Source organism: Austrofundulus limnaeus, unplaced genomic scaffold (genome assembly GCF_001266775.1).
Source record: "Austrofundulus limnaeus strain Quisiro unplaced genomic scaffold, Austrofundulus_limnaeus-1.0 Scaffold411, whole genome shotgun sequence".
In the NCBI taxonomy this organism is placed as follows: domain Eukaryota; kingdom Metazoa; phylum Chordata; class Actinopteri; order Cyprinodontiformes; family Rivulidae; genus Austrofundulus; species Austrofundulus limnaeus.
The window spans coordinates 318821-346453 of NW_013952813.1; the positions used below are offsets into that span (position 1 = coordinate 318821).

At 38.2% G+C, this 27633-nt stretch overlaps 1 protein-coding gene across 4 annotated transcripts in view; it reads right to left on the reverse strand.

Annotated features, from left to right (window-relative positions):
* The window catches only part of adgrb1a (adhesion G protein-coupled receptor B1a), a gene marked incomplete at its 5' end in the record, with an annotated part of 131862 nt that overhangs the window by 36658 nt on the left and 67571 nt on the right, over nucleotides 1-27633 (reverse strand). For 2 of the 4 annotated variants that reach the window (XM_014024173.1, XM_014024169.1), the window contains 5 exon segments: nucleotides 2656-2745; nucleotides 3017-3115; nucleotides 21811-21896; nucleotides 27212-27278; nucleotides 27532-27601. In XM_014024173.1, coding sequence (XP_013879627.1) covers nucleotides 2656-2745; nucleotides 3017-3115; nucleotides 21811-21896; nucleotides 27212-27278; nucleotides 27532-27601 — 412 coding nt within the window. 4 annotated transcript variants of the gene reach the window in all.

Sequence of the window (27633 nt, forward strand, 5' to 3'; positions counted from 1 at the left end):
TACAAATAAACCATTGTTCATATTTTAACCAATTCCATCTGGTTTCTTAATGTTACTTCCTTTTTCCCTGGCTGAGCCGGGTCGTAACAGGGGGGTTGCTCCATTTGGGTCGGTAGTGAGTCTCTCCCTCAAGCAGCGGAGTTGAGTTTTCGAGTCTTTTTCATGAGTGATGGTATAAAGGAGCAAGAGATGAATAGAGAAATTAGAGCATCATTTGCAGTAATGAGTTTCTTGCCTTGATCTGTCATACTGTACAATGAGCTAATATGAAAGAAAAAAACTGGTCAAGACCCTCACATATGGTCAGGAGAATCGAGAGATGATTGAAAGAATGTGATTTTAGCTAAAACTGACTTCCTTTGTATTGTGGCTCAGCCTGTGAGCTCGGGTAAAGAGATTTGTTGTCCAGGGGGGAGACCAGAGTAGAGTTGCTCTGCTGGACCCAAAAAAAGTCAGGTGATCTTGTTAATCTGGTTAGGATGCCTGTTGCTCAACCCCTGTCTGATGTTTTTGGGACACATCCCACTGAGAGGAAACCTCAGGACAGAAACATGGCACTGTTTCCTGGAGCCTCTGGTGCTTTGAACAGTTCAAGTCTTTCTCTAAGAGGTCCATGGTGAGGAACTAGAAGCTGCAGCAGGTTCCACAGGACAGCATCAATTTGCCTTGATGATGGTGTAAACGTCCAGTTTATACAATTAAAAAAAATGAATATAATTTATTTTAAGTAACATGGTTTGGAGAAAGAAAAGGAAAATAAAATTTCCATCTGTTTTTTTTAATATCTTTTTAAAACAAAAAACAAATGACCAAGAAGTACACAAACCCAAGTGTTTGGATTTTAAATGTCAAATCAAGTCAGTGACTGTAGCTTTTTTGCTACTGCTACAAGAAATATTCATGTGACAAAACAATTCAGTTGCTGCTGAACTGTTTTCATTCACTATTGAAAATAGTTCTAAACTACAGACATGTTGGAACAACAGATCAGAGCAGCTGTAATATTTGGGCTCTCTTATGGCAGCCATGTTGAAATTCATTAACAGTATTGTATCATTGACAGAGTGCCAGAGGCTCCATATTGAGTGGGGGGCATGTGGGGTGCAATGGGGCCTTGTCCCCCAGTTTTATCTCTTTGAGTTCCTACCATTTTTAATTTCCCCTGCTTATTTAGACTGTTATGGACTAATTATTTCTGTGTCACCTTGACACTGTCTACTGTCCATATCTTGTGATGTCTTATGCCTGTTTTTAATCTATGGTGCCAGACGTCAGGGACTCCAGCATCACGATGACCTCTCTCCACGTAACGATATGGTTGCCTTGAGCTTAGAGCTTGTCATTGGTTGTTAGTAACATGAGGCAGGTTGTGATTAGTTGTTCATTGTCACATGGTGTTAGCTGAGGGTATAACATTGTTTTGCCATCTCATGACGGGTGGCCACATTCAACAGACTTCCTGATTGTTTTCTGTTCTTTGTCTGCCCTKAAATAAATAATTTTACGACCATACCCGCAAGATTTTTTTCTTTTGGCATTATTTCAACGTGTTTCTGTCCCAAATTGCCGCGACAAGGCTTAGTAACCCATCATGAACATAAAAAAGCATTGTTTTAAACTAATTAGAAATTGCAGATATAAATATGTATTTTGTTAAAAATTAAAAATGAAATTTTAAAATCTAGTTCCCCTAAATAAGGACAACTGATATTTAACCAAATGTCCTTATCATCAAGATGCATGTATCAGGAGGTTATGTGTATATGATTTTTACATATATATACAATGGAAATCTTCCTAAAATAAGGAAATTATTGTAAAAATATTTTTCTAGGAAACGTAGACCTAACCATAAATGTAAGGTAATTATTTTAGGAAGGTGTTGAAATGCAAATGTTTTAGAGGACAATCTTCAATAAGATGAGTATAATTAACTGTAAATAAAAACAACTAAAGTACACCTGTGTATATTAGGAGGCGATTCTCTAAGTCCCATTTTTCTGTATTTGTCAAACATCCTAAATATAACAATGTAACAATTCTCGTACAATTATGTTCTGACTTTTGATGTTGGTGCCAACCCTGGATTTTCTGTGCCCCTCCAACTTTAAAATAGCATGGATCTGTATGAGAAGTCCTTGACATAAACCACTTCAGGATTAACACACTGCACCTTATACACCCATCAATCTCTTTCTGTAGAACAAAAGTGTGCAAAGCTGTTGCCAGGAAAAGATTTGGCTGCATTAAATAAATATTTTGTTTTAATTTTTTGGAAATTAATAAGTGTCCAAACTAAGTATTGTTGTACAACTTGTGTGGAGGTTTTGTTCTTATCTTGATTAGTTTGAAACACATAATTCCATTAGTTTTTTAGCCAGTTTTTTTTCTAACTGGCACACACACAACCACTTAACAGAGAAACATGTGTGCTGTTCATGAGTTGTGTCAGCATGTCTTCTTACAAACTATGAGGTGAAATGATGTGCAGTAACTGTTTAGAGACCATATCTGTGGGTTGCAGCAGCACCTTTTACAATCAGAAGTGGGATAAACCACCAAAGAACCTGTCTAGGTATGAAAAAATTTTGTCACAGTCTCTAAAAGTGCAAAATTGTGTTGCAAATAATAGAGTTGATCAATCTAGGCACTTACGGATCACAGCAAGGCGCACACACACAGATAATAACTGTGTGTGGCTGGCCTCTCTGCATACATGGCCTCCTTATTGCCAGCTTTGTGACTCTTATGAGACAAACACACACACACACACACACACTTTCGTTCAATCATATTGCACATTAGAATAAGCATTGACAAAAAAAGTTAACACATTTTGGTTTAAGAGACATTGTGAGCATCAAGAGCTTTTGGATTCTGAATCTTGTCTGACGGCCATCAGAAGAAAGAAAAAAAATGACAGAGGAATAAAGGACAGAGAACAAATCAGGTGAAGAATAAGGAAAGAGAAAACAGAGGTAAGAAGAGTTAAGGTAAAATAATTAGCGGGACTAACATGGCATTACTGGTAGCTGTGGTGGAAACGTCAGCCGAAGAGATAACTCCGCACTTCGCACATTTGAGCGTCATATTGTACAGTGGCACTGTCATCTGACTGCAAAGTCAAATTAACACGCTGTAACATACACAAACAGATACAAATGCACCTACACAGAGACTCCCACGTGTGTGGATGACCACACACACATACACACATACACACACACACACACACACATACACATAGTGAGTCAGTGTTCTCACACAGTCTCTCTCTCAGGGCTACAGTCCTCCATCAGGTGTGCGGGGTTTTACCTGGGACTGAGTTAGGGGAGGGGAGCCAAATCAGATATGAAGTTTGATTCTGTCTGGATGATGGTTAAAAAAAATACAGAAGCTGCTAGAGACTGGCTCTGATGCTGATAATGTGCCTCCTGGGTCATCTCCACTTCTGCTGACTGTTTTTCTTTTTCTTTCATGTCAACAGTTTAAATGAATGTTTCCATGCTTACATGAACACTAACCCATGAATCCTCAAAACAAACATGGCTTCTGTCACTCACACTCCAGAGACAAACTTTTACCCCATTTCAGCTAATGTTGGATAAACAACAAACTCATCAACTAGAAAACAATCCCAAGCCAAGGCTCTGGAAGTACAAATTAAGTTTAGGTGAATCTGACCCTTTATGTCACATTACAACCACAAACCTGTAATTATTTTACTGGAGTTTTATGTGATGGATCAACGCAAAGCAGGAAGTAAATGTTAAGTGGAAGGAAAATGATAATACGTAAGGTTTTTTGTGTTTATATGAATACAATTTTAAAAGTATGTAATGTATTTGTGTTTATATTCACCCCTGTTCCTCTGAGAGCTCAAACTAAAACCAAATGCAAACAGCGATCTTCAGAAGTCAGAGTTTCATCTCAGCACAAAACATCAGTGATCAAACAACATCAAGAAGACCAAGAAACACATCAGACAGGTCAGGAGAAAGTTATTGAGCAGTTTAAAGCAGGGTTAGTTGTAAAACAACATCCCAAGCTTTGACCATCCCACTCAGCTTAATGGGCTTGACACACGGGAGGCAACATTGCTCCCTCTCTGTAAATTTCCTATGGAACTTGTGCGATGAGGCGACAATCACTTGCCCTCCTCCAGCCAAGCGACTGGCAAAACTTGCTCATGTGAAGTTTTGAGCTCATGCGAGCTTGCGACCTGACAGATGTTCAACTTTTGTCGCTGTCGCATTACACTACGACCAATCAGCGAGGGTTTTATTGACCAATGAGTGAAACGTATGCTACACAATGCATTTAGCTACCACTTAAACATTATTTTAGCTATGTCAAATTTGCCAATTTTTTATTTAACACTTCACAAAGTGATTACTAATATACACATAAAAAGCAGCCATATGGGAATTTGTTTGATGCTAGGATGAAGTTGTCCTGTAAGTTCTTCCTCATAAAGTCATATCTTAGTATGCATTTGTTTTTCAATATTATTAGCGTCGAAAAATTTGTTTAGTTTATATAGTGGTAATAACCAGCATTATTGTTTTCCCCTATGACCAATCAACTTTATAAGAAGAAGTAGAAGAACCAATCAAATTTCTTTAAGACAAGCAACCCGATAGCACAACGCTGCTGCTGATGCCATCGCGTCCTGTGTGTTGGGTTTCATTTTGGTTGCGATGACAGCCATTAATCACTCTCGTTTGTCACTCCCTGTGTGTCGAGCCCATTAGAGTACAGTACAGTATAACCCTACTGCAAACCTATGAAGACATGATCGCCCACAGGAACTGGCAGGACAAGAAGCCTCAATGCTGACTCAGTGGGGCTATAGAGATCCACAGATCTACAAGACAACCTTGCACCAATCTGCCGCTTATGGAAGAGTAGCAAGAGGATAATCCATGGTCGAAAGAATGACAGAAAAATTCTCAGTTCTTGCTTTGTCACTCAGCAAACATGTCAAATAAGTTGCTTGGCTTGGCTCAGATCAGACAGAAACTAAACTTTGTGGCCTAAATCAGCAGAAAGACACTGTCTCCACTCTGAAACATGGTGGTGGCAGCATCATGCTGTGGGAATGTTTTTCTGCTCAGAGCTGATGTTAAAATGAATGGAGTAAAGAACAGGACCATCCTTCCACCAGGATGACTCAAAACATCAACTCAGTTTGACAGAGACTTCATGGAATCAAACTGAGCAGCAGCTGTTTCATTTCAGTCTCCAGTTGTGCAGCACAGTTCTTCTACAGAATATTCAGTGGGGGGCTGGATATAAACGCTAAACTTTTCAAAATTTTATTTGTAAAATACTTGGAATGCTTGGATAATTTCTCCACTTCATAATGGTTTGTTAATTTGTGTTGATTTATTGCATAAAATCCACTAAATACTTTGAAGTTTGTTGTTGTAATGTGACAAAATGAAAAAAAAATGTTCAAGGCTTAAGAATCAACTTTCAACACTGAAAAGAAATGGGAAAAATGGGCATTAAAGCTGTCAGTTTTATCTTAAACCTCAGATAGATTATAAATCACTGATCATTCAGTAAAGTAAAATTATGTTGTTGAAACTAGCTTTAAAGAAACAAACATTTATCCAGATGTTTGATTTGTTTGATTAATAAGAGTTCTAAGACAACTTCATTGGATCATTCTGCCCTGCTTCAAAAATAAATCCACATCTTCACAATTTCTGTTGTTGTAAAAAATAAAGCCTGGTAAATAAAAATTCTCGTAAAACTACAAAAAAAGGGCTTAATTGGAATCAACACAGATTCCTGTCTGAACATGGTATTTAAATAAAAATACATGCAAAGACTGTGGCTGGTGACAAAGTGTTGAAGAAGTAAAATATAAGCTTATATCATTATTTTTTTATTCCAAACACTTGAGTTTTTATTGGACTGAACTCTTTGTTTTTATCCACCTCAGTCCGAAAAAAAAAATAAAACCAATAAATGAGCTGCTCTGACCAGCAGAACAGTGTGATGTCACAAAGTCATTACTCTGACTTCCTGTTTCAGCTCATCGTGTCGACAGTTCTGTAGCTCTGAAACAAACTAAAAATTCTCAAACACAAAAATGGTTCAACTTTTGCCAATTTCCCAGATTTGTACCTAAAATGTGATGAGGCAGCAGCAGAACTAACAGCCAACACTGACTCAAACTGTCTTGTGACCTACTCAACAGATTTTAATGAAAATACAGTGAATATTTGATCTATACTACAAACAGATTATTATTAAAACATATAACATACTTTTAATTCAGTGTTACAGACACTGTCACAACCCCTGATGTGGTTGTTGCTGATGGTCATCCCATATTAACACTTATTTAAAATTTTTACAACTTTTTACATGAGATCATTGGGTTAAACCTAAGCTTTGCTCTATGACATCAGCTCTGATTGTCTGTTAGCAAAATATCTGAATCACTTAATGAATTTTAATGAAACATTGAAAACGTAATCAGTGCATGTACTCTTCAGTTAGCTTCTGAAGTCAGTTCAGTTCAAGATGGCTGCCACAGCTGATTGACAGTAGCCAGCACAAAAATGACATCATCTCAGTCAGTTTTACAGACATGGAGCCAAAGTCTGATGTGGTAGTAGCTGAGAGTTATTCAGAAAACATACTTTGAGCCTGGGGTTTCACTATATCACATTAAAGCACAAATAAATAGATGCTCCAGCTTCTTACTCCAATGGTTAGGCTGCCAAACCTTTTCAAGGTTTGCTCAAAACAGCTTCAACTCCATCATTTTTCAACTCAAGATGATTTTAGTCTAAAACTAAAAGGCAGCGGGTGATCTGCATTCCTTCAAGGAATGTCACGTTTTTATTTCTTTAGTTTTTTGGCCATGTAAAAATATTTTTTATTGGTTTATTGTTCAGTTAATTAGCCCTAGATTAGAAAATGATCAAATAAAACACTAGAGCGGTTGTAACTCAGTCTTTTTCAATGTATGTGTGAGGTTGAGGTGGAGGGAGAACCTGAACCAACCCTGTTGCATAAGTCCTGATGAAATTAAGAGGAATCCATTGCTGGATTTGTCTTTTCTGCAGTAAAAATGGCATCACCGCCTCAGTCAACCTGTTTGTCATCAGATTCATCTGAATTTCAGTTCCATTTCCAGAACCTCGGCTTGTGTTTTTTTTTTTTTCTGGAGAAACTTGCGGATGAGTTTGTTCTTTATCCAACATTATCTGCACTGAGCTAAAATATGAATGTAAAGACTTGTTTGTGTCTGTTAATAAAACTAGAAATGCAGAACTGACAGAAGATTAGGGCTTTTGATATTTTGAAGCTTTTGATATTTACTCAGAGATATATTCTTTGTATATTTCCTTGTGAATAAGATTAAATTTTTAAGCAATTATTTTATGTTATAGTTAGCGTATTAAGATACTACATTGTTTGGTGTTACCCTTAAAACACAAAAAGCTCCAGTATTGAAAACTCTGCTTCTAAAGCTCCCACTGACAACAGAACTGGAGATATTGGCAAGTAATAATAAACTAATATGTTACTGCGTGGCCTTTTGCTAAACAATTAAAGCTGACGAGTTGAGGGAATCGATTTTTGTAGCCTCTGGACGACCAGATTAAAAATCACATAATAGTAGAAATTCAATTTCAAGTGAAAGGGCAAGACAGCTGTTAAATGTACGCTACAGGCGGTGATATTAAAAAGCTATCAACACTTTCTAAAATACTCCATTTTCCTGGACTTAAGAATCGAGAGGTAAAAGGTGGACGGTTGGTGTGTGTGTGTGTTTGTGTGTGGGGAGGGGGTGCTTTTAAGCTTTTCACAGAAAAATGTCCTTTTTGCTACAACATGATATTGATATGTTCAAAACATAGATAAGCAGATCCAAAGCATTCATCTAAAATAATCAATATTTGATTAACTCGCAATTATAATCTGTAAAAAAGCCAAGAATAAGATGTTTGCAAAAAAAAAAACATTTTAAAACAAACTTATTACTCCAATCTGTGAATTATTCTTTACTTTATCCCTAAAGTTCCAGCTGATCTTTTGAAATATCCATAAGCAGCTCAGATCCATTAAATATGTCTGATGCTTTCCAGAAGCAAGTAGTGATGTCATCATAGAGTTATATAAGACAACTAGAGTGTGCACTGGCTATGTGACCTTATGATTCACTTTAGTAACAGTGGATATTAGCTGAGAGGGTAAACCTCTGTAAGTAAGAGCTGACTACATCTTAATGTAACAGCATATATATAGAAACCAACAGAAGAAAAACAGGAAAATGTCTCAGTGTGGATTTGATTGAACCAGACCTGAAGCTAATAATGTAACAGTTTAAAATTAAAATAAGCTTATAAAGTCAATATAATCACAGTTATTTATTGAACTGGTTAGCAGATGTTAGCATCTGTTGCATATACAGTGGCTTGCAAATTCAACTATAATTTGGTGGTCTTCATTCTCCTCTCTCACTGGGTCCGGCTCTGGTTCCAACATGTAAGGCTGGATGGACAAATCTTCCCTTGTTCACGTATTTAACAAAATTATAAATACAATGTTTCTGCACTTGTAGAAAATGGCAACCCCCTCTCTCAAACTGGAGTGGACTGGTTTGGGAGCTGGAGGGGGCGGGGCTTTAAGCGCCTCAAAGGAACATCATCAAAACCAGCTGCTTTGAGACTAGGGCTGCCATGATTAGTCGACGACTAATCAATTATCAAAATAGTTGATGACTAATTTAATAATCAGTCATTTTTTGTTTGTTTATTTGTTTGTTTTTTACTTTGTTTTTCTCTCCAAACTGCTTTGACACCTTCCACTGCTGCATCTGCCTTTCTGTCCTTGACACACATGCACAGTAGTGGTGACTGGGGTAGGCCGTGGATGTCACATTATACAGACAGGCTCTGGTATCATGGCTACCCGACAACGGAGCTTACAAGTGTGGGATCATTTTAAGAAAATGAAAGAGAAACCTGTGCAATATCTGCAGAGCAGAACTTGCCTTCCACAACAATTATTTTTAGTTAGCATACAGCTAAAACCTAACAATGGTTATGTAATAGCAGCTGCATTCTGGCGCGATAAGCTGTATGTTTTATATTCAGTTAATATATGATCCGATTAGTCGACTAATAAAAAAATAATAATCGGTGATTAGTCGATTATAAAAATAATCATATGTGGCAGCCCTATTTGAGACTTAGATTAAGAAAAGGGGTGAAAGAGGGGCTTGTGGAATTACAATAAGGAGGAATTTAGACCAAATAATTACAGTTCCACTTTATATAGACCCCCAAATGATTGATTTAAATGAGAACTATGTCTCATTTAAGGTCATAATTATTCAACAAGATAAGAGTTTTAAAAAAATCATTAAATCAGTCATTATTTATTGACTGACTTAAGCTTAGATATAGACAAACAATATATTTTTCTTATATAGCATGTGTTTTAAGTTGTAGTATGAAATTAACATTAACTAGAGAATTTGTATTTCCTGCAAAAATGAAGTGTGAATCCTTAATACTGAAAGATTAAAAAATATATTTAGCTGGAAAAAGCTCAAAATAGCTAAAAAGTATCCGAAAACACAGACAACTGTTAAAAGTAGCAGAAAGCAGCTGAATGAAGCACAAAAAATTAATTAGCCAGAAGAATAACAAAAAAGTTCAAAATGATAGCTAAAAAGGCAGAAAATAGTCTAAAATTGGGCACCATGTTGACTCCTCCATGATGTCACAGATGTAAACAATGAGCGGGAGAAGCAGAGCTCACGCCAGATATTGTCTATAACTCGGTCTGAGCCTACAGCCTAAACAGCAACTCTATTTTTAAAAACTGCAGCTGAACCTGAAACTATTCAAGTAATACCTAACAAATCCAGAATTCTTATCAGAGCTTTGATTTGATGCTTCATGTGATATGACTGACTCAGGTCTGCTCAGAGATCCCAGTGTTTTTACACAGACATGCTGACTGTCAGTCAGGTACAGCCTCTGTGCTGCAGGCAGGACTTTAGGATAAAAGACAATAAAGAAAGTAAAAAGGTTAAAATGGCCTCCAACCCAATCTGTGCTTCTTCTGAGTCCTACTTTACATGCCTTTAGTACAAAAATGAGTTAGTTTGTCGCAAACCTCGCTGTCCCCTTTTTGACAGTCACTACCTTGTATTAAAAACAACTAAATATTTGATTAACTAATTCATTCATTCATCATGTTTTGTGTGGTTAGGCCTTAACATTGAGGTCTCTGGATCATTTCTAAATAACTCTGGCTGTCAAGACAAAAAAACATTTTTTAAACTGTTTTCAAATCAGTCACCAAGCTCCAAAAATAAAATGAAGATTTAAATGCATGCTTAAAAACACAAAACAACTGGCTGTCCGCTCTCAAGATCTCATACAAGCAGCTTCAGAACATGTTTACTGTCCCGAGTCTGAAACACCCAAACTGAGTGATGATGTAGTCTAGAATTAATCCTGTGCAAAGTTCCAGAAGCTGCTGTTCAGAATAACACAGGCAGGATTCATACTCCACTGGTATGAAATGGCAACAACTACTATGTATAAGATGGGGGTGATATTTCGCAGAAGTACCATCTAACCAGTCCCCTTCAAAATTTCAGTAGAAAAAAAAAAACTTCACTGTAACTCCACTCCCACCTGAGTTATTGTCTTTGTTGTTCTGGCTCACAGAAACAGGCTTTGGTCACAATCACAAAGGTGAGAATCAGAGATCACTGACTGGGTGTCAGGCTCAGTGCTGCACTGTAAGGTTTCAAAAGCCTCCTCCTCTGTTTAAAGCTGTTTTTTTTTTCTTGTTTGATGTAAATGTCTTCCTTCACCCCGATATGTCTTCTCTGTCCAACATGTTGGTCCTCAGCAGAGGGTTTTTATTTATGTAGGACAGCTGAGTCTGGTTCTGACTCAGGTCTCTTGAGTCAAGCCATGCATGTGTGGAGAGGTGGTTTAGTTTCTCTGAACATTCCTCACTGCACTGACCTGCAGGCACACTGCTCAGCTTGGGTTTGGGGGTTCTGGTCTTAGAATGGACCAGCCTCTGTCTGAGGGTCCTGCTGTGTTGACCAAACAAAACTCGGACAGATGCTGGGGTTTTGAGTTTTCAGAGAATAAGGTCTCAGATTGGAGCTTTCTAAAACTTTAAATACAACATTACGTCTGATGCCCAGTCATTTTACTTCAATTCACACCTTCATGCATGAGAGCAAACCATGAGTCAGACTAACAAAAATCCCAACAGATCTCCAGTGAGAAGGGAGTGGAATTATTCTGCATGTGAATTTAGCTTGTGTAAATCACATGCAGTTTAAAGCATTCACTCTACAGTTTTTGAAGTAAAATAGTTTCCTGAATGGGAGCTGAAACATCTTCAACTGCAGAACTGAAGCCCAGTTTTAATTTATTAGATCCTGAATGGATGATTACATATACCAGCTTTGACTTTTATATAAATATATTTATATAAAACTGTACCCATGTCTGCTCCAGGTTTCTCACTCACAACAACCAGTGCTGGTCTCACATGAAGCTCTACAGCTGATTAACTGGATAGCTCGGTGCTCAGTCATCCTGAAGCAATGGCTTCAAACTCAGGTTGTGTCAGAAAGAACTTTTTGCTTAAAACAGTTCCCAAATGTACAGAAAAAATTTGGTTTCATTTGAAGACTTCTGTTCAGGGAAACATAAAAAAAACAATAACATTGATAATTGGAGTTAAGTCCAGATGGCCACAACAGCCAACTGACTGAAAACACAAAATGACTACAACAGTTTGTTTTTGATATAGACTTATAATTCCATGTGTTTCTGACTGAATGATTTCCAAAGAGCGCTAGGGCTTTAGATTACTTTAAAGAATTTATTTGTTGATAAAAGTAAGAAAAAATGTTGTATCTCACGTCTGCTAATCCCAAAATAAAGAGCAGCATCAGCCTGTTGAAAACAATTAGCAAAGAATTTATCGACAAATTAAATAGACGGTTTGTTCACAGCTAACACTAATGCATTAATGACAGTCATTCAAAACTGGCACGCAGCACTCCCACACAGTTAGAGTGGACAGGAAGTGTTGATATTACTGCTCTGCAGCTAGCATGGGTTATAGAGAGAGTTTCTATAAGGATGTTACAGAAATCATGAGGACCTGAGGCAGCATTCTGTTCTGCTCTTTTCAGCTAACAGGAGGAAGAAGAAACTGCTAAATCAGTCAAACAGCAGGGGGGGAGGGGGGAGCAGGAAGTAACTGTTAGCCAAACAGAGGCGCTCCCTATGAAACCCAGCTAGTCTGGTGATGGGCGGGGCTTCAAGCCATACGTTAATTGGAGAGTGGAGCTGGCATATCTTTTTTTACCCAATCATTGAGGAGATTGGAGGGGGCTTCTGAGACTGATGTGTTCCTGACTGGAGAGCCCTGAGTGAGAGAGAGGGGGACTCTGAGCAAACTCAAACATGACATTTCAGACAGCAGAACATGTGAACAGAGAGATCACCAAAAAAAGCAATCATTTTTAGAGATGGAAAGAAACAAAGAAAAAACCAACAGTATGCATTTACGTGAATGAAGACAGAACAGTGTGCAAAGTAAAGGGGAGCAGGGTGCACATTGACTCTAACAGCACAATCTTTCCCATTAACTATTCAGTATAGTTAACTTTACTGTCACATGACAGAATTTTCTGAACATACAAAAAATATTTGTTTAGGCATTTCTAATAGGCATAAATAAAAAAAAATCTTCTCCAACATTTTGGAAATAATGTTTGTTTGCTGTCAAACAAACCGTGGCCGTGACTTTACCACAATGTATTACAGCACAGTACAACATAGTATTACCTCTCACCTCCCAGGCATCTCAGGTGCACCTCTCTTTCTTGGTTTTGGTTTTAAACAAATATCCTGCAGAGCCGCATCTGTTGGCAACTATTGTAGTTGGCAACCCAAAATTTCAATACAATTGGTAAATTTTTGGTTGCAGCAAATATGATCAATTTTGAATATTGTTGACCAAGCAATCAGTTCATGTTTTTGGAAGCCTTGGCTTATTTTTTATCTGTACAGCTTAAAAATTGCCAGTGCACATTTTCACATCTCTCATAAAGATACCCTCAGCAAATCATACAATAGCTGAAGTATACCCTGGAGTGAAAATGTGTTGACCAGATCTTGTGTTGAGGGTTGGACTTATGATGTAAAATTTGTCTGACATCTTCATCCACAATGGACAATTTGTTCACTTCTTGAAAAGTATGAATCCTAATTGAGTAGAAGATTTATCCAAAAGTCTCCAGCCTAGAATGATGATGAAGATGAGGGTGGAGGTGGACAATAAGAAAATGTGCACTGCCTAGAATGCAGTTTTAAAAGTTGTGCTGACAGAAATAAACAATGATTTCCAAAACCTGCCCAAATGAATTATGGATCGCTTGGTCACAAACACTCTGAATTTACAAAATTCACTGCAACTGAACATTTGCCAATTTCTTGCAATTTTGAGTCATCAACAAGTCTCCACCACTTGTAGCCCAATAAGATGCTATTTTTACCTGTCAGTAAAAAGGTTAAAAGTCAACTTTGGTCATTTTTATTCCACTGCAGCCCTGATTCATTTAAAACCTCAAGGCTCTGCACTTGGACCACTGCTCTTTATCATTTACAAGCTCTCTCTGATCTACTGTCTTCTAACATGATTTCTAATTATATTGATATGCTGATGATACCCATACATTGCCACCACCAATCCAGTCCATCCACTAGCCTCCCCTACACTCCCTCATCAAATGCATCAGCTGCATGTCAAAGCTTTGATGTCTTCAAATCTATTTCATCTAAAAAGCAGCAGAATGTAACTTTTGGTTCTTGCCCTATAAGAAATGTTGGAGATAAGTTTCTGAAAGTAAATGCCTAGATTCTGCATTTCACAACTTTGGCATTATTCTGGACTACATTTTTTCCTTTGAGTCACATATAAGCTCTGTCTCAATTCGTGGGCTGGGTCCTCATGAGCATGTAGCCCAGCTGGTCCATGTGGGCCACATCCTCCGTGGGCCAGGTAGGCTGCTCAAAACTGTTGTGAAATGAGACGGTCTACCCTTCACCTGATGTCAGCTTAACGTAAGTTTGTGTGACCACGCGCTCCTGCGTTACCATTGAAGCAGAACTCATAAGTGAATGATTTTCTGTGTGACTTCGGACATCTGAAACAAAAATAAATTTTCCTATCTCAATTTTGAGACAGTGACCTGTCTTAGTATCTTCAACTTTTACCCCACTGATCAGGTTTCCTGTAAATGCAAGCAGTGAATCTTTCTTTGTTTTATTCCTTTGTTCTTCACTCTCCTTATCTCATTTGAACAGAGTAAGAATGCAACTTCTCCGGTGTTAAGCCTTTTGAACTGCTTAAAATGGCTGTTTTAACAGATAAACATCAATGATAGCAGACACCGTGTCTCATCTCAAGGAATTAGTACTTAGGTTCTGATTGAGGAACCAGGCTTTGTAACAGTACTTCAAAGACATACTGTACCATGAAAGACAAAATGTAAACTCAACTACAAAGACATTCCACAGTTCCTGAATACAAGCCTGCAGGTTTCATCTGTCGTCCCACAGCTACTCCCGGAGGCACTAATCGTGTAGCATCATAACTGGACTCTTCTGCTTAACTCTGTAATAACTCTAAAATAATCATATTTGAAATGTCAAAATTTATCTTTGTACTCTGATTTAATGAACTAATACTCGCCACTGTAAAACTTTTGGTTCAATCAAGATTTAGTTGATAGATATTAATTTCCACTTAATGAAGCTGCTGCAGATTCTGCCTGTGGAGCGAGCTCCAATCACGTGACCCTGTCAGCCAATCAGGAGTTTTACAATCCTGACAAAGAGTCATAAAGGTTTGTCATAAGGTTAGTCTAGAGAAAGCATCTGAAAGGTATAGGTCAGAAGTTACGCTCCATTACTCCCTTCGAGGATTTTGTTATTTTAATATTTTTTAAATATTTTTGTTTTATTTTGTAGTTTCAGTGGACGTAGTCTATGGAAAGTGAGTGAGTTGATCATAGACTCCTGAAGCTGATTTTTCGGTCACAACCGTGAATGCCGGGACCCTGAGTTGGGATGAGCAGCAGACCTCAGGAACTTGGAGCGTGTCCGAATCATCAACAATTGGTAATCCTGTAACTCTGCCCTGGTATCCATGAGGCTACTTGTGAACATTTACACTCTGGTAAGAAAAGCGAACTTATCTCCTTATCTGCTGATGGGCAAACTAGCACTGGTTCGGCTATTATGAGTTGTGTGTGTTGAATCAGATCATAAGTTTATGTCGGCTCTTACTCCTTCTCATAAACTAGTTCCCCTTTGATAGAATAAATCATGGTTCTTTTGTTGTTGGTTTAGGAAAATGTTAGTTTTGCCAGAGAAGATTAGCTTAGTTTGTGAATGGTTCAGTAAAATATGTACAGAAGAATTGTCCATAAGTAGCCATCTTGTTTAAGATGATGTCAGTCACATTGTTAGTAATCTGTGAAAATAACATGGTTTTAACTTGTGCCTTTTTGTCTGTAACGTACCTCTGAACCTCATTTTAATACACAGTATATTGTGAAATTAAAGCTTTTGTCTGCATTTCATTATCTCAACATGTCGTAAAATGAAAAGTTATCACTCCTTCATGTTTGAGATTGAGTTCTAAAGTCTAAAAATTGGTATTTGCTAGCATTTAAGCATTTAATCAAACGCAGTGGTGCCTCTTTTTGTAAAACTGAGTTAATAAATAAAAGAAATCTTTAATTCAAGCATTAATATTTTCCTACACCATAGTGATCATTTTCATGTCAAACTTAAAATGTGTTGGGACATGTATTTACATGTCTTTTCACCAGAAGAATACCTTCACAGTTAAAATATTACATGTAAATAAATAAATGAATAAAAAACATTAACATTTCGGGTTTAGCTCCAGTATCTGTACTTGTAGTTGCATTTTTATTAAACATCTTACTGTTGCATGAATTTCAACAGCTAAGTTGCTAAACGTACTTTTAAAAACAAATTCTTCGGTCCATGGTGAATTTCCAAACTCCGCTGACGTTAAAAAAAGAAAAATCCACCATCTTTGTTTCTCTGTTTAGTTGAATCCTGGGATATCCTCGGCCAGTGAGGATACACAGATGCATCCTCCGATTTCAAGAGTTTGTCAGCCTCATGGTCAGGAGTATTTGAATTGGTACAGTACTCCGTGCGGGGCAGTGATGTATGCGGCCGACAAATGCGCATTCATGAGGACCCAGCCCATGAATTGAAACGCAGCCATAAAATCTATCATAATATTTCACTTTTTCATTTCAGAAACATCTCAAAGTGCCAGGCCATCAATCCTGTGGCAGAAGCCCTCATTCACGCTTCCATCACTTCTTGTTTTGACTTCTGATATGGTCATGTATAGGACACCTAGTTAAGCTCTCAACAAACTTCACTCTTTCCAAAATTCTGCTGCCAGCTTCTTATCATCAGACCACTCCAGTCTAGGTACCAGTTAAGATTATAAAATTCTTCTCACCTACAAATGGTTGCATGGCAGTGCTCCTCAGTATCTCTCTAACCCACTCTCTGTCACCCACTGGATTTATATGTCCTGATGCATCTCAGTAATCCAGGTAAAAAATCAAAGGAAAAAAAAATTGTATAGGTCCTCTGGACGGGTTCTTCTTTAATGAAACGTTTCGTCTCTCTTCCAAGAGACTTCTTCAGTCTGAGAGTCTCAGGCAAAATTCAGGCTTTTGAGTCCTGCCTCCAGGTGACTGATACTCATGGCCATGTGATGTGAGTATCAGTCACCTGGAGGCAGGACTCAAAAGCCTGAATTTTGCCTGAAACTCTCAGACTGAAGAAGTCTCTTGGAAGAGAGATGAAACGTTTCATTAAAGAAGAACCCGTCCAGAGGACCTATACATTTTTTTTTCCTTTCACTGGATTTATACTTCAACAGATGTGCGGAAACGCTTTCCCTATGGTTCAGTCTTTATGTTCTTGAATTGACCAAGGAGACCCTGCTCTGTGCACAAGCTGCTGGCAGAATATTTTTTCTCACAGGGTGGGCTTCAAGCATTGTGTAATTGGTCCAAATTTTGTGGTTGTGTTTAGGGATGCACAATATATTGGCATTCATATTGGTATCGGTCTGATATTTAAAACTGGGCCAATATTAAAATTCAATATTGATTTCCCACTATTTAGCTTTGGGTTTCTGTTTTGGGAGGGGAGATGATTGGTTGAGCAGCATCTGTTTGATCATGATAGTGATATTGACGATACACAGCCAGGAATAACTGAAGTAAGGAGCCATGTCAGGTCTGGTCATTTTTTACAGTATCAAAAAAAGACCCAAGTGTGTTTGTGCATATATGTATAATATAATTTGTGTTTGTGTAATATCGGTAAATACTGGTTTTCTGCCATAGCAATAATTATATTGGATATCGATATCAGCTGAAATTTTCATATCGGTGCATCCCTAGTTGTGTTCATGCAGAACAGCAGCTAAAGAAGACTTCTCTCGTTTAGCTTAAGCTGCTTTGTTGAGGAGCAGCTGGTTCCAGTTGGCTAAGGCTGTTAGAAAATACAAACATCTTTAAAACTGTTCCAGCAAAACTTACAAAGATAGTCAAATAAAACCTATTATGCAGATTATACATTCAAAAATTGTGAATGAGACAGTGTGGAAACACAGGCAGCTTTCTGTGGCTGTGCTGCTGGAAGTGGGCATTGACATTGTAAGGACACGTCCCTGCATTGGACAATAAATAGATCTTCTCATTTAACAACAGAAATACAAGATCTTTCTCCTCCAACTCTTCCATCATCAGATGAAAACTGAACATCTTCTCTGCCAACTGGGCTGTGTAATTGTTTCTGTTTCCATGTGACGTGCTGCAGTGGGAGGTTCTTTTTGTCATGTTGCAGAAGCAGCACCAATCTGTCTTTCAAGCTCACACTCCAGTCTTCCTTCACTCATAAACAAAATCCCAGGATACCTGAACTCCTCCACTTGAGGCAACCACCAACCTTAAAAGAGCAATCCACCCCTTTCCAACTGAGGACCATGGACTCAGATTTGGAGATGCTGGTCCTCATCCCAGCCAGTACAAACTTGGTTGTGAACCTCTCCACTGAGAGCTGAAGATCACAACATGATGACACCAACAAGACCACATCATCTGCAAATAGCAGTGATGGAATCCTGACCTCACTAAACCGGACTCCCTCCACCCACTGGACACACCCGGAAATTATGTCCATACAAGCTATAATCATCAATGACAATGGGCTGCCCTGGAGTCCAACTCCCACCCTGAAGGGGTCTGCCTTACTGCCAGCAATGTGAATCAAACCCTTGCACCGCTTGTATCAGGACTGAATGGCCCGTAACAATGGAACCAAAATCCCCCCACAGTGTACCCCAAGGAACACGGTTGAACACCTTCTCCAAGTCCACAATGCACATGTAGACTGGATGGGCAAACTCCTATGACCCTTTGAGGAACACAGTGAGGCGAAAGAGCTGGTCCAGTGTACCACGGCCAAGATGGAACCTACAGTCCCCACAAGTATTAAAACAGCATGTCAAATTCCATTCATTTTGTTGTATACTGGAGACATTTGGGTTTAAGATCAAAAATTGAGAATGAGATAAGAGTTCAGAATGTCAGCTTTTATTTCCTGGTTTTTACATGTAGATGAACAGACCTTGCTAGTGAGGCTAAGGACAGGGATGACCATATAACTGGAACACACCCTCCGGTCCCCCTTTTCTAAGTAGGAACCACCACCCCAGTCTGCCAATCCAGTGGCACTGCCGCTGTGGAGGTTTTTAACTACCGCAGCAACTTAAGTCCCAGTGAAGGAAAGACCAAAATGTAGGGTTTTCTATTTAAATCAACTACTTATTTTTGTGTCAGTTTTCGGACAAAGTTCCCCTTTAGATCACCCAGTATTTTGTAGCTTTTTTTTTGTTGTTCCAGTCTGGAGTGTTTAAGGAGAAGTCTTCTCTGAACCATATGTCTCAGATCATTATAGTCCCTGTTTAAACAAAGGCAGAAAATGAAGTTTGTTAAAAATGAAAACAATTTGTTTTATGCTTTGACATTAATGTTTGGAGTCATGACTGTCATTATGTTAGCAAAATATCTCAAGATTTTATAAAATGTACATCCACCACTGATTAACATTTTGATTCACACCGATTCTAAATGGAGCCACAGTTACCTGCCAGTTTTAAATTCAGCTCTCAGAGTGCTTTTGTTTTACAAGAAACTGCAGTTTACCTGAAGGTGGAAGTGTTTGCACGTGTGTACTGCAGTTGTTAGACTTAAAGTGTAAGAACGACACAATCTCACCAGTGGTTCAAATGAACCTTTGTGCATTCAGCATTTTGGATGATAACTGTTCAGTGTGCACACAACTGTTGGTGAAATACAAAATTCACAGAGTCAACGTGACCTGGGATGGAAACAACAGCATTACTGTGTGAAGCTGTCATGCTTTTAGAATCAAAATGGAAAAATCCATTATGTTTTCAGGAGAACATTCACATGAATCTCATCAGAACAAATGAAGTCTTCTGACCATTCCAATGGGGCAGGGGAGTTATCAAACTGTTGGTCTGTTTTCATCTGATTCACAGGAATAAAACTTCAAAGGACAGACTTAGCATCTCCAATCAAAACCTTAAAGAGCCAAATATTTTTAGTAGAAATTTTGCAGCCTTAGTAAGAACTTTGCCAAGGTCCACTGTTATTCACACAAAACTGTTAAAGCAGATAGGTTTATTAAGATTAATGTTAAGAGTTGGGACAGCAGTTCCTACTGAGAGAAAGACTTGTTGTCTGAGGTCTGTTAAAACTCTATCAATAATTATTTTACTTCTAGTTTAAATACATTTTACTGGCAAAAGTTATAGTCTTTTCGCATTTTCTCATTATGACCATGAAATAAGAACAAAGCTTCTAAATACTGATAAACCAATTCTCTCGTTTAATTATTCTTTTTAGGTTCTGGGAAAACTTACTTTTAGATTCCATCCAGATGTGTTTGAACTATTTGCATAGGTACACCAGATGTCTGTTAGTTCACAGTTTTTCCACACACATACACACACACGCACACTCAGGCACAGCTGAACCAAATGCCCCAAAGCATGCCTCGGACTGTACCAAAAAATGAACAAAAAACCCTATTACTTACAAAACTGGGAGCTTTTTCTTTCGTCCCTGGCTTTAGTTTTTGTCAGTTTGCCATGGTTTGGTCTTGTTTTTCTATTTTAGTTTTTTTTCTTTGCTCATATTTTTTGCTGTAACTTACTACATTATTAGTTCAGAACTTAGTCTAGCCCATATAGTCCACCTGCCATGTTATATCAGGCTAAGTTAGTCAGCAACAAGTGAAAAGACAGAACACTGTGATTTCTCCCAACACAACTCATCCTGCACCTGAACCAGACCACCTAATGAAACCATTGAATAGATCCTGTGCTCTCCAGACATTCATTGGCCCTGTGAACCTGCGACTGAGGGGACCTGAACAGCTTTCTCTCGAAGAACTCTGTAGCAGACAGTTTTAGTCTACCAACCAGATAAACCTGATAAATTACATTTAAAGCCCACCCCGTCCAATCTGACATTGCACTCACCTCAGTGGTCAATCTTCTGAAGCATGCATGATTTTAATCCTAACTTTGAAATATAACAGATCACTATAAAGAGTTTTGTCATTAGCCACTAATCTCGCTAATAGATGTTTAACCCAAAGTTAACTCTCAGTTCACAATGCCTTATGTGTGTTGTTTATGGTCCCTTCAAAATAAAACTCATTATTTATGGTTGTTTTGCAACTGATAATAAAATAATTGTTCCTCTTTGGAGTGGTGCCCTATGACTGCAGATAAATTATGAATTATTAACTTAATTTGTTGTTTAATTCATTAATATATTAAACCCTATATTACTTCACCTACACACAAAAAAATCAACATTATTGGAGGGTGTATTTTTAACCTGGTGGTTTAGGCCAACTTCCAGTGAAGACAAAGCTGACTGGCTGCATTAAGACCACCGAGTATTTACCAAAATGCTGGAGTGTGGCTCTGAGAAAAGGCCAAAATTAACATTTAACAATGTAGAAGAAAACTGCCTTAGTTCTTTCTGTCACTCCCAATGAAATTGACAGATGACCATTATTTTATCAGTAATTTTTGAAATGGGAAAAATACATTTGAGTTTACAAATATCATGAACAGAAGAACAAAAAGCTGCAACTAAAATCAGATTATCTAAAAATGTGTTCTTTTGTTGTTTTGAATAAAACCCTGCTTCCTTTTACCAGAAAGAAGAAAGAAAAGAAAAGAAATTTAAAAAAGATAGGAAAAGAGACAAATGACGTGACAGTGTTTAAATCAACATTAGCACCTGCAAACAAAGAGCAGCTGTAGGAAAATGTGATACAGTTGAAAGATAAAAGAAAGAAAGTTGAGTCATTGTCTTGCTGAGTCTGTGCAGGACCAATAACCAGACAGCCTTCTCTTTCTCACTTTAACCTCCATTCAGCTCAGTGAAGTGTCAGCTGGAGCCAATCTGTGCCGAGTGACGGCTGAGGAGAATTTCGGGCACAAAGACAATAACTGCAGTAACCCCCACCCCACCCCCCACCCAATCCATCAGTCAGGCTGGTTAGAGGTCGCTGTGTAAAAATGGATGTGTGCTTTAAAGCATACCCCGCCCTCTCCTTTAGTTTCATATCAGTAATGCCATCTTTGGACACCAGTTTGTTAAAAACGAGAATCCCAATAACCATGTTAACCTGCCAAAGACAAGAGGCACAGGATTAAAACAGAGTAAAGGCAATTTCAGTACATCACAGCATGCAGCACGACTCTGGGGACAACAACCATGAAGGGTGATCAGCATTCCAAGAACATCACAGCAGCATGCACGTACACGAGTCACAGCAAACTCACTGACTTCAAACACAGTATTGTTGGGTCTGCAGAGGTTGTTCTGAAGACAGGTTCTGTTCACCAGGTCTGATGTCTTAATATTTGAACATACTAAGGTTTTAAATGCTGATAGGACTGACAAGCTAAAAGTAATAAGCTAATGGGTTTTCTAAACATTGCCATCCTATTGGTTCAGTTGGTTGTCTTTCAAAGACAACCTCCTGTTACATTTTTAAACCTGAATCTAAATGTGCATAATTTGAATTTGAATGCATTGGTTTGAAAATAAATTTCACTAAATTGAAACTATATCCAATTTCAAATCATTAAATTCAAAGTTTTGTATTTGAATTAATTTGCTTTGATGGATGCATCATATCCATCCATTAAACAAATAATACTCTGTTAGCTTTAATTTATTACTGTGCATCAAAGAATATGTAAGAAATATCATGAGTTGCACCTTGTGAGATGGAGTCAGAACTAAATGAAACTCTTCATTGTGGACCTAACAGTTTCAAATCCTGCTCAATGAACCCTACAAGTTAAAGGAATGACTTTGTGTTGTCGTTGTGTTAGAAAAGCCTCAGCCTCAGAAAAGCACAGTTGCTGCATGCCTGGTGCACAGCTGGTGTGTTTCTGCTGTCATTTACAATATCAGTGTTTGAAATCTTGTGTCTAACGTGAATGGGCAGACTTGGTGATTTCTGAGCAGTTTTTAGTAACTGTGCACTGCTCAGACAACAGTAACTGACCTCCTAATGTCAAAGGACAGAGTCACAAACCCAACAATTCCTCTTTTATCCACATGCAGATGTGATTTGTGATCATGCAGAGAGGAAATTCACAAATACTAAACATATTTCTATCTATTTGTATGTTATTTTTTCATCTGTACTCAGTTCCACGTTGATCCAATGTGCTCAGATTTCTTGAGTGTAAGCCATTATTTTGATTTAGGCATACAACTTTCTATGATTGGCCTCCTTATAATCTTGTTTTTTGTTGTATTTTTATGGTTTTGTGACTGCAACAAAATGTTACATCACACAATTAGAAATCTATATACAGTGGTGGGCACAGTTCCTGTAAAGCACTAAAGCACTAATAGGGGAACTAATTTCCTGATTAGTGCTTTAGGGCTTTTGCTACTTTTAAAATTTATTAGTGGATTAGCACTTGCTAAATGTATAGGCGAAATTTAGAACCACTAACTGAGGTATATAAATGTTATTGATCAACATTAATGTTGACAGCTGAGGGTGAAAACTGTCACATACAGTATTTTGTTCATGTGTGTGTCACTTATCCACCAGGTGACATATTGACAAAATATGAACTGAAATACAGCTGTGAAATGTCAATGATAAGTCTTAAGAGAGAAACATGGTAATATGTGACTCATGATGTCTGTTGAAGAATGTTCATGGGTTGACTGGGTTATTTTAGTGCTTTAGAATTAACTTTAGCTAAAATTTTCAGTGCATCAGTGGTTTAGAATTAGGGGACCTAAATATATGAGTTAGTGTTTTAGGGCTAGTGGAACTAATTTTTAAATTAGTGCTGCCCACCACTGTCTATATAAATGGGCAATGCAACATGTTGGCATGTAAACAAATAAATATACAGTATAATGACTTTTACGTGAACTAGTGTAAAATGTTTAAAACATCTTGGCTGTTTTATCTGAAAAGCTGTTAGCTTGTCAGTCCTGTCAAAATTAACTTTGGTTTTCCCAAGTTGAGGACATCTACAGAGGTTATAAAGTGTTCACAACTTTTCAACAAACATCACTTCAAATTAGACAAAATATTTCTTTAAAGGTTAGTGACAGGCATAAAATGAACTTAGTGAGGTATTAATACAGTTGATCAGATGAGTTTTTAAAAATATAAAGTAATTTTCAAGTTAAAAGAATTTACAGTGTGGAAGAATTCATCTTGAAAATATAAAATGACAAAAGCAGATCCTACAGGAAGTGATACAGATCTTACGGGAATTGAGGAGTTTTTTCACAACTCTTCGTTTAGTGTCTGAGTGCATTAAGATTTTCCAGACTAGTTGGCAACTAATAACTGTGATAACTGAATTATTTTCTTGTAAGTTAAATGAATGCCAAGAAGGCCCTGGCTAAAGCTGCTTGTTGGCCCACCCATCTCCAGCAACTCCTGTTGCCCTCACAACCTATGCATTTGATTATGTGGTTGGGGAGGTATGTGAACAGTGGGTGGACAGGCTGGCAACCCCTCTCCTTTTTAGGTAGGAAACTTTGCCAAGAAGAAGTACATTACTTTTGATCAGGAAATACTTGCCCCTTTCCTTGTGACACATCATTTCCAGTTCCTGTTGGAGGGCAAGGATTTTACTCTTTTTGTGGCTCACAAGCCCCTCACTTTTGTCATGGCAAAGGTTTCAGAATCATGGTCAGCACAGAAACAAGGGCACCGTTCGGCAATTTTAGAGTTTACTGTGGAATAATGTGGCAGGTAAGAACAATCTGGTGGCTGACTGTCCAGGGAGCAGGTTGCTGTTGTGCTATGGCTGAAGACCAGCTTGCGTACCCAGGGATTCAGGCTTTTAAGGCGGCTGAATCCATTTTGCATTTGAGTTTCTTTCATGACTGTGGTTCAGCCTTTCTTTGCGATGTCTCAACCGGCGTTTCTCAGTCTTTGGTTCCTACTTGATAGACTCGACAGGTTTTCAACGCAGTTCCTTTCCTTTGGCACCCTGGGATTTAAACTTCAGTCAGGTTGGTGGGTGCTAGGTTCGTGTAGCTGGGCTTCCGGAAGGACATTAGTACTTGGGCAGCTTCCTGTGTTTCTTGCCAGTGTGCAAAGGTGCAACAGCAAAGCAAGACCTCCAGTTTCCTATTAAGTATGACCATGTCCATGTGGACCTAGTGGGTCAGTTTCCCTCATCCCGAAGTTTCACCCACAAAAGAAAAAAAAGTTTGACTACATGATGGTAAAACCACTTTTTTTTCCAATACAATGTCTGAAGCTGCATGCTGATGATCTGCCCACAGTCATGTCAACAGAGTGAGGGACACACTGACATGGAGACACACACACCTGAGCAGAACTGAACAGACATGAACCAAATAGTTAGACTTGACAATGGAGACTTGGGATGAAACCCTCCATGTATTGAGAAGAGTTTTTGAGTCTTGATGGTTGCTATTTCCTCCTTTGGCCAGACTATTATACCAGCTGGTATCTGATGACCGATGACAGCTCAGATTTTGTTCTTGCTGTTCAGTTAACTCTTCAGGACCTACAATAATCTGTTGGTTGTGGCTAACTTTCTTGTAGCCTCATAATGATTGTTGCATGTAGGATTCCAATGTGTTTGTAGTTGTCCTGGACATCAGCAATGCTGCAGGGTAAAGTACTCAGTATGGTCGATTGGCAGCTGAACAGACAGACATGCTTTCACATGGTCGATCGACTTTTCGTTTTCACACACAACTTTCATAGCTCCTGAGACATGCCAAGCCAAGCTCCTGGAAAAACTCTCCTGTGGTACACGTTGCTGCACAGTCTTGCTGCAGTCTACACTCAAAAAAAAAAAAACACTCCAAAAAAAAAAAAAAAAGAAAAAAAAACCCCAAAAACTCCGATACCTGACATTATTTGTCGACAAATTTGTTCCGGATAAAGTTCAACAGTTTTTTGCAGAGAATCCTCTATGCATGACATCTGTTTCATCTCCATCCATATGTTTTTAGCTGTTTATATGTCTTGTAGGTGTTTGGTTCTGGGTACAACAATAGGATTCTGGATGCGAGTTGAAGCAAAATGCAACATCTGAGTGCTTTTTGCATAAACAAACACTCCCATGAACTTTTGACCAATCACGCAGTCATTTCTCATGTTGGGTTGTGAAGGATTCGGCCAGCAGGTTGTGACAAGAAGGGGTGGGAGACTCAAAGCTGAGAACAAAATGATGCAATTTTCTTCATGAAACTGCAATCCAATCCAATTTCGGCAGTACCACAGGGACATACTGGGCGGTAGCCTTACACCACTAAGGCTGTGCTGGTAACTGAAATGATGCTAACATCTGCTAACACGTAAAAAAAACACTTGTGCACTATAATCAGAAAACTTCCACATGAATAATAAACAAATAAATTTGTGATGTCTCAGCTGCTATTTAACCCAGAGTTTCAGTGTTTCCATCTAATGTTACAGAAACCTGCTAACATCTGCTAGTAGCCTATCTGGCCGGATTATTGAATCAGCAGCATTTTGTTTACCTCTGTATCTTGTAAAATGTTTGAAGCCAGTCAAACAATAGGCATACAAATTTTTTAACCCCCAATGGCAGAAAAAATACAAGTGGTGCTTAGGCCTTTCATTTCCTGCTGAGGGATCATCATCCAGTGTGAAGCAGAAGTGTTAAATGATAAAAGAAAAAAAATAGTAGACAAGGGGAAAAAGCAGGAACTGTAGGAGACTAGAAAGAGAAAATACTTATGTGGAAAGAATGTGAAGAGAAAGAGAATAAAACTGGAAAAAGCAAAACAGAAGAAAGAAAACAACAGAGAAATAAAGCTATACATTTGAGCAATTAGTGAGCTCTGGGATGTTTTCTTGTATTTATTGTGTAATTTGTAATGGTGTTTTGTATTACACAAAAACCTGTTGACAAAGAACATATTCTTTTTACAGAAATTGGTAGTTACACTTCTGTGCATAAGTCTTAATGCGCCCATCCTGCCTTCAGTTTTTGTTTCCAGTGTGTCAGACTTTTTTTTAAACGGAACCTGATCAGCAGTTTTTTGGGCTTTTTGAAAGTCTTTGGGGAGGTGTTTTTTTTTTTGATAGCTTCTTTCTCTTTTTTCATAGCAGTTCTGGTACATTTTGTAAAACACTGAACTTACGAAGCTCATTTGAATGAATTCATCACACTGACGTAACTGTATTTGTCTGGGCTGTTATTTCAAGTTTATTACTACGTAATGTGTCTAAGATCTAAAATTTGTTGCAACTGAGTTTTTTTTTTTCTAAATGAAAGGACTGTGAGTATAAAATCGCAATCACATGGATGGAAACATGCAGACTAATACCAGCGTGTTTAGAAGACACTGTTACGTGATGCCAGTGGTGAAGTCAGCTTTAGTGCAGAAGCTTGGACGATCAACAAACACAGACTTAAAAAGGTAAAAAAAAAATACCAAGACTACAGCTGCAGCAGGTCCAACAAAGGCATAGAGAAGCCCTCCTTCCAAAGAGAGCCAGCAGCTTCAAGGGAGGAGCAGGAAAATACAGATTGTAGACAATCGGGGAAGTGAAGATGGATGAGAAACGTTGTGAAGATCAGATACAGAATGAGGAGAGAGAAGTGTGTTCATGACCAGAATGAGGACAGTAAAATACAGATGAAACACGTGTTGAAAGAAGTTAATGATACAGAAATCTCCACTTTCTTAAGATCCAAGAAATAATAGCTGATAAGGATGCTCACAATAATAAATCCATAAGAAAACATGCTTACTAGCTTGGTGTTCCATAGCCTTTAGCTTTGGTGAAGCCCACTGAAATGGCAACAACAAGAGCTGGAAGACCTGGGAGGAAATAAACAAACACCGTAAATAAG